At 38.8% G+C, this 11818-nt stretch overlaps 1 protein-coding gene across 1 annotated transcript; it reads right to left on the bottom strand.

Moving 5' to 3' along the window:
• Positions 1–1742: 1742 nt before the first annotated feature.
• On the bottom strand, positions 1743–6823 carry NODAL (nodal growth differentiation factor; the record flags this gene model as incomplete). The annotated part of the gene is made up of 3 exons (XM_081333419.1): positions 1743–1895; positions 2696–3486; positions 6541–6823. 3 exons carry the CDS (start codon positions 6821–6823, stop codon positions 1743–1745), a joined length of 1227 nt encoding a protein of 408 aa, XP_081189545.1.
• Positions 6824–11818: the final 4995 nt, after the last annotated feature.

An 11818-nucleotide genomic window follows, 5' to 3' on the forward strand; every position in this document is an offset into this window, starting at 1 on the left:
CTTCAAAATGCAACATTGGGTATCTCTGGTTCAGTCCAAACCCCCTTTGTCCCTCTTTCCTGCCTCTTGCACTGCCAAAGTATATGTACTTTGTTTTAAAATCCGTTTGCTTCAAAATATTTATCAACCCCAGTTTTTGTGATCGGATTCTATGCTCTACTACTCACTTTTCTAAAAAAAAAAGCAATATAGATGTAAAATTCCTCCATTTTTCCTTTAGAGTCCGTAGCCATGTATGTGTATTGACAAATTATCTTTGCTCACCTTTCTCTGGTTGTTTTTTATTTTTATTTTATAATTCTTGGGCTCATCTATTTATTTATTTAAAGTATTGAGCTTCATTTCTTAAAATACATTAAGATATTTACATACCCATTCATGATAATGAAAATTAAGTTATTATCAAAACACAAGAAGCAGCTTTTATTTTTCTGCTTGGCATTTATTTTAGAGCAATGATGTCAACAATACAATCTGATGTTTTGTTACTACAGATTCTGTTACTACTACCAACTACTATACCCTTGGTTATTCCAAATTACTTAAAATACAGCTCATACAACAATCCTGTCCAAATACATATCGTTAATCTAGGACATCCTTAATTGTTTCTATTAGGAAACTCCTTCTCCAACAAGTAGAGTTTTTGATGTGTCCGTTGAAGTGTAGAAGGTTAAAATAAATATATGAACGCATATGAATGTTGTACCAATATCTGCCTCTCATTTCTCAGAATATGTTTTCAGTCACTTGAAATAGTGATTGAGAATTTCTTCTGGATTTCTCTTGATCAAGATCTCTCTGTTAGTTTGATTGGGGAAGAAATCAGAGGATGGTATTGCTCGTATCCTTGTTCCCTATGACATGTGGCTTCATTAATTTGTAACCTCATTGGCCACACTTGCTTCCCAAATTATAAAAGTCCCACATGAATGGTGAGGGATTCCCTTGCAGTTTAATTAAAGCACATAAAGCTAAAGATTTCTGGAGAGATTATTAAAAATAAAAATAAAAACAAGTACATTCACCCAATTTACCCAAAGCAACCTTGTAACTAATCAAGTGCAAGAACTTCATATTACATCTTCTAGAATATTATAGAAATTTTATTTTCCTTTAAGGGAAATTTCAAAAGCACGTATTCTCTCTCCTTGGTTTGAAAGAGGTAAAATAGGCAAAATGCAGGGGCATTTCCCCCCCATGCATTGACTCATGCCAACTTTCTGAAAGGACCACTTGCATAAAATTAAAGCTATATGACTTCTGATAGATGAAATGGACTGTGCATGAGATCCAACATACAAGTCACTCCATCAGATCTTGTTTAAAAAGCCCAACAGATAGTTTTAAAAGCCCCCAAACAGAACAAAAACCGATAACCTCCTTTCACACTTATTCCCCTGGAAATGATCCTCAGAACATTATCAGTATGAAGGCATCACTATCTTTAAAGCTTAGGAATCCTTGACTAAAACAACTGCCATATTTATGACCCAACATGGTGGGATGTAGAACAAATACTGTGTTTGGGGGCTGGGGTTGGGGACTAGCAGCTCCGTTCTCTGGCAGAATAAGTTCCAGGTATTAAGAAATCCTAGAAAGGTTGCACTAAAATAGACTCTCAGTGTGTTAATAAAGTCTTAACACATTTGCATTTTATGGTCCTCTGCCATAAAATATCCAGTAATGGGAAGTTACTTGCAGAAGGCTCCCATTAGTCAGACAGCAATAGCCCATAAGCATCAGTTGCAGCCGCATTCTTCAATGACCATGTCTTCATGGTGACGGACCCGTATTTTTCCTTTCTCATGATACAGCATGGACAACGGACTTAACCTGATTGGAGCACAGGATGGGCAAGGCACTCGATTAGGTTGGTATACCTTCAGCAAGCTCTGTAAAATAAAAGAGGAAATCATGAGCAACATCTATAAGAGTGGATCCAAGAGAGATCAAGAGGATTTGCTATTATGAACTGGAAGATCCTGATTTCAATAAAAAAGAATATTTGTAGCTCAGGATTGAAATAAGGAGTCCTCGGTGCTCTCTGAGCTTGGTGATTTCTTTGGAGACATCTGATTACCCAAACTAGGTAACATCATCAGTACTAGGTAATGAAGGTAATGAAAGGTCTCTAAAAAAACAACCAAGCTTAGAGAGCACCAAGGATTCCCCCCATCCTGATTTGTCATGATTTCAGAATTGACCAAGACCCTGGGTGGACCCTGATTCACATGAGGAATCACCAACACATTTAGAAGGCTCAGCCATCAAAAGTGGAACCATAGGTTCCATTTTTAGACAGATATGCCAATCAAACCAACAACTGTATTTTTATTTAGTATGATCAATGGGAAAGGATCTTTTATTTCTTTTAGCAAACTTTACTTGTTCAATGAATGGTTGTTCTGGTTTTATGTGGATTGCAGATCTTCAGTGATGTGTTTTGCATTGAACAAGCTTGAACAAAGCATCCTTAAAATCTGCTTCAGAAAGCAACACGGGGGCCCCTTACTTCTAAAGGTAAAATGGAACTTCTAAATATGAATCTATGTTATAAACTAGCATGTGCATAATTTTAGACAAAAGCCACTCTACTACTGCTTCCTAAAAGCTTGCTTTTCCAGTTCCTTTTCAAAGAACTGGGGAGTATTACTCTACCAAGCCCCATGGTCTCTCACACACTCCTTCATACCTGAACATAAGCATGATTTGTTGGCTTGAAGGTCTCATCGACAGGTGATGGACATTCTCCTTCACATCGATATGCGTTATACTTCTTGGGATGTACAATCCAGGTTCCAAAGCCAGTCTTATCAAAATCAACCATCATATCGACTCTTTTGCATAGAAATCTGCCTTCTTCTGCCCATTTGGAGGATTGGAGAGAACTCAGTTTAATTCTTTGTTTTTCTTTCCTGTTCCTACGATAGCGACGTCCTCCAGCTTCTTTAGTAGTGTTGTCAAACAGAACATGCTTGGACATCTCTACAGTTTTAATGAGACTTGAACCCCAAGAAGGCTCCATGGGTTCCTTATCTTTGGAGAAGATCACCAGGAGTGCTCTGTCAGGCCCATTGTGGACGAAATGCTTCTGGTCCTCTCTAGAATTATTGTGGACATGCTTATTGTCCTCAAATATATTCCCTTCTTCCCAGTCTTGCTGTGGGACTTCTGGAATCTCAATGCCTGATGGCACCCCTTGGTGGAGCCAAAAATGTAATAAACTAGTGATGTTGAAGACTTTCCAGGGTGAATGGTTTAGGGAGAGGCTACTCACAAAAGCACCTAGGAACATCCTATCTGTGCAAGTCTGATTCCCATAACATGTGCGGCTGTGGCTGTGATAAATGTGCACAGTGATATTTCTAGTTTGAGAGGAGGTCAGTAGATGAACCCGGAGCTGTGCCAGCTTGATATCATAGTTTCTGGAGATGGAAGTCATGTCAAAGGAGAAGTCCCAGTGATCCCCAAATTGGAATGAAGCTGGAAGACATCAGAAAGATAGTAATTACAAAATAAAGTTCACGCTTTGAAACATTAGCATAGATTCCAAAACTACTCCCAAAATATCATGCAGAGACATTTCAATGAGAAATAAAATCTATGAAGGAAAATGTGGTGTTGGGAGAATCTTCGGCTATGTTCAAATTTGTAATTGGGATACTATTGTATTTATTCACATAATGTCTCCTCTCCTGGATCAAACTTGGGGAATTATTTTTTCTGACTGTTTGCATTCGAAGATGATTGTACACAGTGCAGTTTGTAAGATCCATACATTCACCAATCTATTCATGCTACTTTTCCTAAAAGTTTTCAGTTCTTAAACTACAGTAAGTGACAAATTAGTGTTCAATGAAAAGAGAGTAGCCTGGTCCCTTAACCACTGGATCAAACTTATTCTCAAAGCTTCATATCCTTCCAATATTCTCATCACTTAATGTTCATCACTGAGGCCCAAGATTTCCTGGAGGAGTATGTTAAACTGAGTACCTTTTGATTGTTAGCACATTTACACAAAACTATACAGTAGTTCAAAACCCTGTTTATTGTATGATCCTAGAAAGCCACTTTAGTAGTTAAAACATCAGGGCAGAAATCTAGGGACCACAAATTCTAGGTCTGCTTTAGGCACAAAGCCAACTGGGTGACCTTGGGCCAGTCACTTTCCGTCAGCCCTAGGAAGGAGGCAATGGCAAATTTCTTCTGAAAAACCTTGCCAAGAAAAGCACAGGGACTTGCCCAGGCAATCCCTGAAAAAACACGCCTGATTGAACAGAAGGGGGGGAGGGGAAGCTAATTACAGTTCATTTATAAATCATGCTTAAGCAAGGACTCAGAATCCTCCATATTAAAGTTGAGACACTAAGATCAAATAGGTTACTGTGGGACCCAGTGGAATACTTCTCTGCCATCTCCTGCTTCTTAGCTAAACTACAGTCAGGTTAGAAAGATCAGAGCATGTTAATCCATGCTTGTGTCTCACCAGAGGAGAATGAGACTTAAATACCAAGGTAAGCATATGAATTCTATGATCATTAATAACAATCAAGACACTTAGTGTGCATTCTCACTTATTTGGGAATTTAAGACCCATTGCACAAAACAATGCATTCTTAATTTGCTAATTAGCTCTTTTGGTTGGCATCTAAGAGAATGAGCTGCAAATTATGCCTCCAGCCTAGACACACACACACACACACACACACACACAGAGAGAGAGAGAGAGAGAGAGAGAGAGAGAGAGAGCAGTCTCTGGCTCTCCAAACTGGCAATATGGGGAGAACAGCAATAGCCTGTTTATGAGGTTGTAACAAGAAGAATAAATAAGATATATAAGACATAAAAGGCAAAAAAATGTGTTTAAAATGCTTTGTGAATTGTCCTCCTTGTATTTCACAAATAAAAACACTGACAGCCTGTAATTAAGGCTTACAAGGAAAAAAAACCTTTGATAAACAACTAATATTAACCTGGGCCCTGCCAATAGCAGCTCCACACACTTCTGCAAACTACTGCTCACACCCCAATGCCTTCCAGTTTAATGTCTTAATGTCCAATATTGGTTAAGTAATTGATTAATTGGGTTATGGATGTTCAAAGACCAGATCTCATTATATGTCAGTGAAATCTGAATTCCACATCCTGGGTTGCTTTGATCATTCCTTCCCACTCCTTGCAACATCCTTGAAAAGCTGTAATCACTTATTAAGAGTTATTTTAAAAAACTTTAAAGTGGAAAAGGGATGGAGGGAAAATTCATTATTTTATTTATAGCATCACAGTGGTCTTTGGACAACTGAAGTGAGCAAACAAGAAAGACCAAGAGAAAGTTAGTCGTTCACACATCCGAGAGAGTTAGAAGCATGAGTCTCTCTCTGTGTGTGTTAAGAAATCCCAGGATTAACTGAGTTACATCCACTCAAAAGGATCAGGTATCTAGGGATGGCATGGAGAATGGTTATTACATCTTGACAGTCCCCAACTGGGGAACGTTACTAAAATAATCAACATCCAGCATCAGTACTCGGTTGTTCATTGCAATTGATGAAAGGGCAGTTATTGCGGCGAATAGCCCTTCCATTAATTGCCATGAAACCCAATAAGGTTGATTTATATTTTATGTTTCTAGATCACCCTTCTCCGTCAAGCCACAGAATCACCTTCGATTTTGTAGCAATGAATCTCCCCCCCCCCCCCGCCCCAATTCATGCCACCACATTCTGAGTGGTGCAGGGCTGTGAATATATCTGCGTGTGGATTTCAATATGGGGTTGATGCACATGGAACCTGTTCATGCTATTCCTATGGGCTTCTATGATGTTAGGCTAACATGGATTCAGTCATCAGCAGCCTAGAAACACTCAACACCCAACTACTGTAGCATGAACCAATTTACCAGGCGAAGGAGTTACTTCAAGGCAGCCATTCTCACCGCTTTGAAGAATGAGTGTAGAGACACGTGAGAAGGCCTCCTTTCACTCGATGCCTGCCTTGGCTCTGGGGAACTTTTACCGGCAACTTTTCAGGACATCCTTCATGAGCTACCTGCATCTACTGGCTCTCTTCTCTTCTCCCCCCCCCCAATACACAAAGGAGCAGAGTTTTTCACTTTGGTACCCCATTCCCACCCATGAGTATCTGCAGGATGTCAAAAGAGTTGAAGGATGTGGATTGGTTCTCCTTTGCAGACGGCTGCGGGGCGGCGGGGTGGGGTGGGGGAAGAAGAGAAGTTGGGGTGGGGGCTGCAATCCACAACGAGGAATAGGGGACGGGGGTCTGGAACCTCACAGTCACCGCTATCACCCTTTTTTATAAATACAAGCGCAGCCCAGTCCTGTTATCATCATCATCATCATCATCATCATCATCATCATCATCATCATAAGAGTAAGAGTAAGAGTAAGAGTAAGAGTAAGAGTAAGAGTAAGAGTAAGAGTAAGAGTAAGAGTAAGAGTAAGAGTAAGAATAAGAATAAGAATAACTTGTTGTTGCTGTTGTTGTTATTAATTAGAGCGAGAGAAGCGCGGAACTTACTTCGAGCCACCAGGCTGAGGATGGAGTCGGATTCTTTCAAAGCCGAGGCTTCGGCGGTGGACTGGCCCTGGTGGCTGCCGGCAAGCAGAGAACGGTAGAGGTGCATCATGTATCCCGGGTACCTGGGCGCGGCTCTGGGGTGCCGGAGGCGGGCTGCGGCGGAGGGCTCCCCGGCTCGCTGCGGGGAGAAGCCAGTGAGGGCAGGCTGGAAGGTGGCCAACAGGTTGAGGAACGCCAAGATCAGATAGACCCGCTTCCAGACTGAAGCGAATCTGGAAGACATCTCCGGAGCTGCCTTGGCAGGAGAGCAAGAATTTCCTTTCCTTTCCTTTCCTTTCCTTTCCTTTCCTTTCCTTTCCTTTCCTTTCCTTTCCTTTCCTTTCCTTTCCTTTCCGTCCTTCTCGAGAGCAACTCCGAGCACCTTCTTCTCCAGCCTTCGTTCCCTCAATAGCCCGCCGAGACCGGGCAGTTTTTTTTTATATACCTGGACTGCCTAATCTTGCCAGCCTTTGATGTTCAACAAGCTGTCAGAATTTCGACGGGCTCCACACGTCCCCTATTCTCATGCAATTGTCCACCCTGCGCTCCGCCACCCCACCCCACCCACCCCGCCCCCTCACCAGGAAGGGGTGACGAGAACCAGCAATTAATTATCCTTCGCCTCCCCCATACATCACTCCCCACCCCCCCCCCACCCCAAGCGGGCTGCGAGCGAGGTGATTCTTTCACAGTTGCTTGAAAAAAAAGTGCCGGGTTTCCGATGGGTGCCCTTCACTTCATACGGATGATCCGGGTGGGTCCTTTGGGGTTTGATCTTTGGTTGCGAGAATCGGAAAGCCCGGATCTGAAATGGGAGCTGAGCCGCTTGTGCCGTTCTGATCCTTTCAAATCTCGGAGAAGATGAGAGTTGATTTCATTCCTGCCTCGAGGAAGAGACCTTTGATCGTTTTATGTGATCAGGTTTTTTTTTTATCCCCAGCCTATCTAACTATGCATGGATTTATTTATTTATTTATTTATTTATTTATTTATTTATTTATTTATTTATTTATTTATTTATTTATTTGGTATGTACGTTTGTGCGCGTCCGCATTCATTCGTTTCAGGAGGGTGCCAAACTTAAAAGACTCACCAATAACGTATTTCGTTCTAAGCGCGCGGGGGGGGGGTGTCTTTGCGTTAGACTTTTGCAATAAAAAGAAGAAAGAGTTTTCTGGTACTTTAGGGATTAAGCGATTTATTATCTCAGATGCCTCCCTTTCATCTGACAAAAGTGATTATTAGCCTTTAAGATTAATCAAGACTTTTTCTTTCTCTCACCTTCAGAGAAGGTGACTGCACACTTCTGCTTCCAAAGGCCCCTTCTAATTTCTTGCAACATCAAAGAGTTATTTTAAAGCTTAAGAATTATATTTGCTTATCTTGTCATTTATGCCTACAGTATGTGGGGTTTTTTTTACCTATGCAATTGAACGCTGCTGATTAAATTGCTGGTCTTTGAAGTACTGAAGTAATCATTATGCTGTATTAAACCTGAAACATGCTATCTATTTTTTTTGGGGGGGGAACTCCCCACAATTTTTCTAAATGTCACTGTTGTGGTATTCCCAGTCAGGGCTCAGATTGGTTCAGACCAAATTGAGTGAATCCAAAAAATCTACTTGAGTTCTTTCACCGAATGCATATCTGAGACTGTTTATTTGTTGATTTATTTACCTGTATTTATTTTATTGCTTTATATGTTGCTTTCAATCTGGAGCTTCCCATATTTATCCCTGCAAAAGTATCTGGATCTGGGTGAATGGTTAAAATGATCCTGTGAGTTTCTATAGCTCTAAGTGGACTACAGCTTGGGTTTTCCTTCCTTCCTTCCTTCCTTCCTTCCTTCCTTCCTTCCTTCCTTCCTTCCTTCCTTCCCTCCTTCTTCTCATCCACCTTTATTCCTAGTTCAGGATCACATCAGCTCTTTTTTAACTGAATGGACTTTGCTGAATAAAACAATGTAAACAGATTTTTAAAGACCAGTTCGTGTTAAAAAGAGCAGCATAACTTAAGCACATATGGAAAAGACTGCAAGTAGTCTAATCTTATGCCCATGACATGTGGACACCATGGCTTCCTTTCTTCTCCCTCCCTCCCTCCCTCCCTCTAACCTACCTTTTCCTTTTCCTTCTGTCTCTCACCACAACTATTATTTGTATATGTTCCCTTTTATTTCACCAAATAAGATAAAAATGGGGATGGGGGAGATCTCAGCAATATTTGCCCTGACCTTCCTCTCCAGATTTCTTATTTCAACTTTTTTATGATAGGTTTTTACTGCCACCAAGTGGTTTTTACAATTTTTCTCCCTTTTTCAGCCAAAAATCATTTTCCTGCATATTACTAAATTACTAAGCACTTGTAATTAATCTGAGTTGATTCAAAACAGGAAAGCACGCATTTCTCTATAAGTGTTCTGGATTCTATTCTTCCTTAAATTACCATAATCATACAACTTCAAGGTACTGAAGCTTGGTTACATGGTATTAGACCACAACTATTACCAACCACACACTGAAGCACCATTATACATAGGGTTGTGGCCAAATAAACTATGAACACCTTCATCTAATTCTAGCTGACAGAAGGACAAGCATTTAAGCTTTACTTATACATTTATTCAATTTATATAGCCGGCCATCTCATACCTATGATCCTGAGCAGCTAATGAAAAATAAAATTGGATTTTAATATATTCAGCTCAAGAAATAAACCAAAGGGAAACTGGTGCCTAGTGATAGAACCATTGGTAAATTACCCATAGTTTTACACACACTCTCACACACAATTCTAAACAAGAAAATAAAAACCAACACAAACTAATATAAAGAAGAAAAAAAAGAAACTAAAAAAGTGAATAAATGAAATATATTTTTCAGTGATCTGTGCCTATTAACAGCTGCACTATTGTTACTATTTTTATGAAGCTCCGTGTTCGATGAGTTTTCCGATAACAAGGAGAATCCTGTTAGCTCAGTACTGATCCCCTCCTGTTACTGGAAGGCTGGAGTTTTTGTTTTCTTCAAAATGCAAAAACAAAAACAAAAAAACAACACGTGATTAGAGTTTGGTTCAAAAGCTGTTGGCAAAAAACTGAGTTGCTTTGCATGAAACAAGAGACTGCTGTCCTAAGTGCTGAAAAAGTCAGAAAATCCAAGTTTGATTATTTTAACCAACTTTGGAGAAAATTGGGAAATCTGACGATCATTTTAATCCACATGGAAGCAGGTTGCCATTTTAGCTTTTTACATTGCAGGTTTTCCAGATGTCATCTAACAGCATTCTTTACCAAGAGATCCATGAACCTGTGATACCAGATCCTAAACCTCAGCTATTTCATTTGAGCTGTATATATTTCTAAATTATTAAAAAATATATGGGCAAAGTTCCTAATTTCTTTATTTTAGAACCAGCTGCTATAGTTTCCTGTTTGCTATTACTCAACTTTCCTTTTGAAGCCGTCTTAAAAGGGTTCTTAGCCTCAAATACAATGTATACCACTTCAAAGTGAAAAGATCAAATTAAATTAAATTCTACAGATAAAATATGAGTCAGTCCCTTCAAGTTACATAATCTGTTTGAGGGTTTTGTTTCAGAAGCATTTCAAGTTTTATGCTGAGCACTTTGAGTCTTAGGAACATGTTTTACAATCAATTAACATATCTTGATCATTTAGTTTGTAAAACAAGCTTGAACTTCAAAAAGTCTTACTATCAAGATTCAAAGCTGCTGAAAATAATGGGAATTATTTATCAGTAGCTTCAAAGAGAAACTTAACATGAATAATTGGTTTAGTTTTCTTAAAAAGGAAACAGCTAGAGATAGGGAGGCATTTTTAGAAGCCACAGTTTTCAGCTTGAATAACTGAGGGGAAAATTAATTTCATGAAATGATGCTCAAAGAAAATGCATTTGTAAAATGTATTTTTATAGACAGGGAATTTACCAACACTATGTTATGTCCTGACAGAGTGCACTAGTGGGTAATATATAGCTCTAAAAATCTAGAATAGACAGGGTTTTTTTTAAGAAAAGCACATGTTCTTAATAATGTAATAAAGTAATATTTTTAAGAATATGAGCAAATATATATAATACAGCCTTCCTAAAAATCTTGCCCCTCAAGATAGTCCAAACATTGTACTAGAACTAATGGAAATAGAGTATGTGTTTGGACTGTCTTGACGGAGAAGATTTTTTAAGAAGACTGCATTACGAAGTAATTCCACAAAATATGTTCCTGTAGCTTGAAATAACTCATCTCTCTTTTTCTTTCCCTCACATAGTTATAGTCTGATTTTTTTGAGTATGTAAACAAAGGCATTTATTTAGATCCCAGCTCCTCCCTGTGCACACTTTGTCCCTTTCCTTTCCATCATAGTTAATCAAATTTTATCTGAGTTTTAAAATGTAAGTTTTTTATTTATTGTTTTTAACATTTTAACATATTAAAGATTTATATGGTATTTCAGTTGCATGACTGTAAACCGCCTACAGTCTCCTTGGTGAGATGGGCAGCACAGAAGTCTAATAACAAACAAATAAAATGTATACCTTTGCATTTTGGTAACTATATGTGAGAGTGAGGTTCTCTGAGATTTGTGGATTTTCTGGCCAAATAGAAATAGAATTGCTGTGTAATTTTAATAAATATGTGAAATGATGCAGTTGATATGCAAAGAGTTACAAATGAGTGTTTATGTTCTTAAGGCAGTAAAGTAAATGCATATTTGATGAGAAGACAACTATGGTTTGCGTGTAAAGTTTTCTTTTAAAAAAAAATAAAATAAAGCAGGAAGTATTTTAAATTGCTAAATATTTTATATTATAATGTATAAGATATGTGTAATAAATAGTGTGCTTTTGCAAAGATTTTAAGGTTATGTATCCTTTCTGATTGAATTACCAAAGATTGCTTTGAAATTGGTGATAGAAGTGTAGTTCTGACCTGCTGTGTATTGTAAGCAGCTCCAAAAAAAAACAGAGAGTGTTATAACTCATAAACCAGGGGTTGTCAAAATTGGCCCTTTTATGGCTGAGGAATTATGGGAGTTGAAGTCCACAAGTCATAAAAGGGCCAATTTTGACGACCCCTGGTTTATGAGTTATATGCTGCACTGATCTGTGGAATGATATGGCAGAGAAAAACATACTATAAATAAAAAATCTATTAATTTTGAGGCAAAGTTCATTTCCACAGTGTCTTAATGCTGAAATTTATTAGGCCTGTGCAGTGT

This window comes from Vipera berus (assembly GCF_964194415.1).
Source record: "Vipera berus genome assembly, chromosome: 8".
Lineage (NCBI taxonomy): Eukaryota > Metazoa > Chordata > Lepidosauria > Squamata > Viperidae > Vipera > Vipera berus.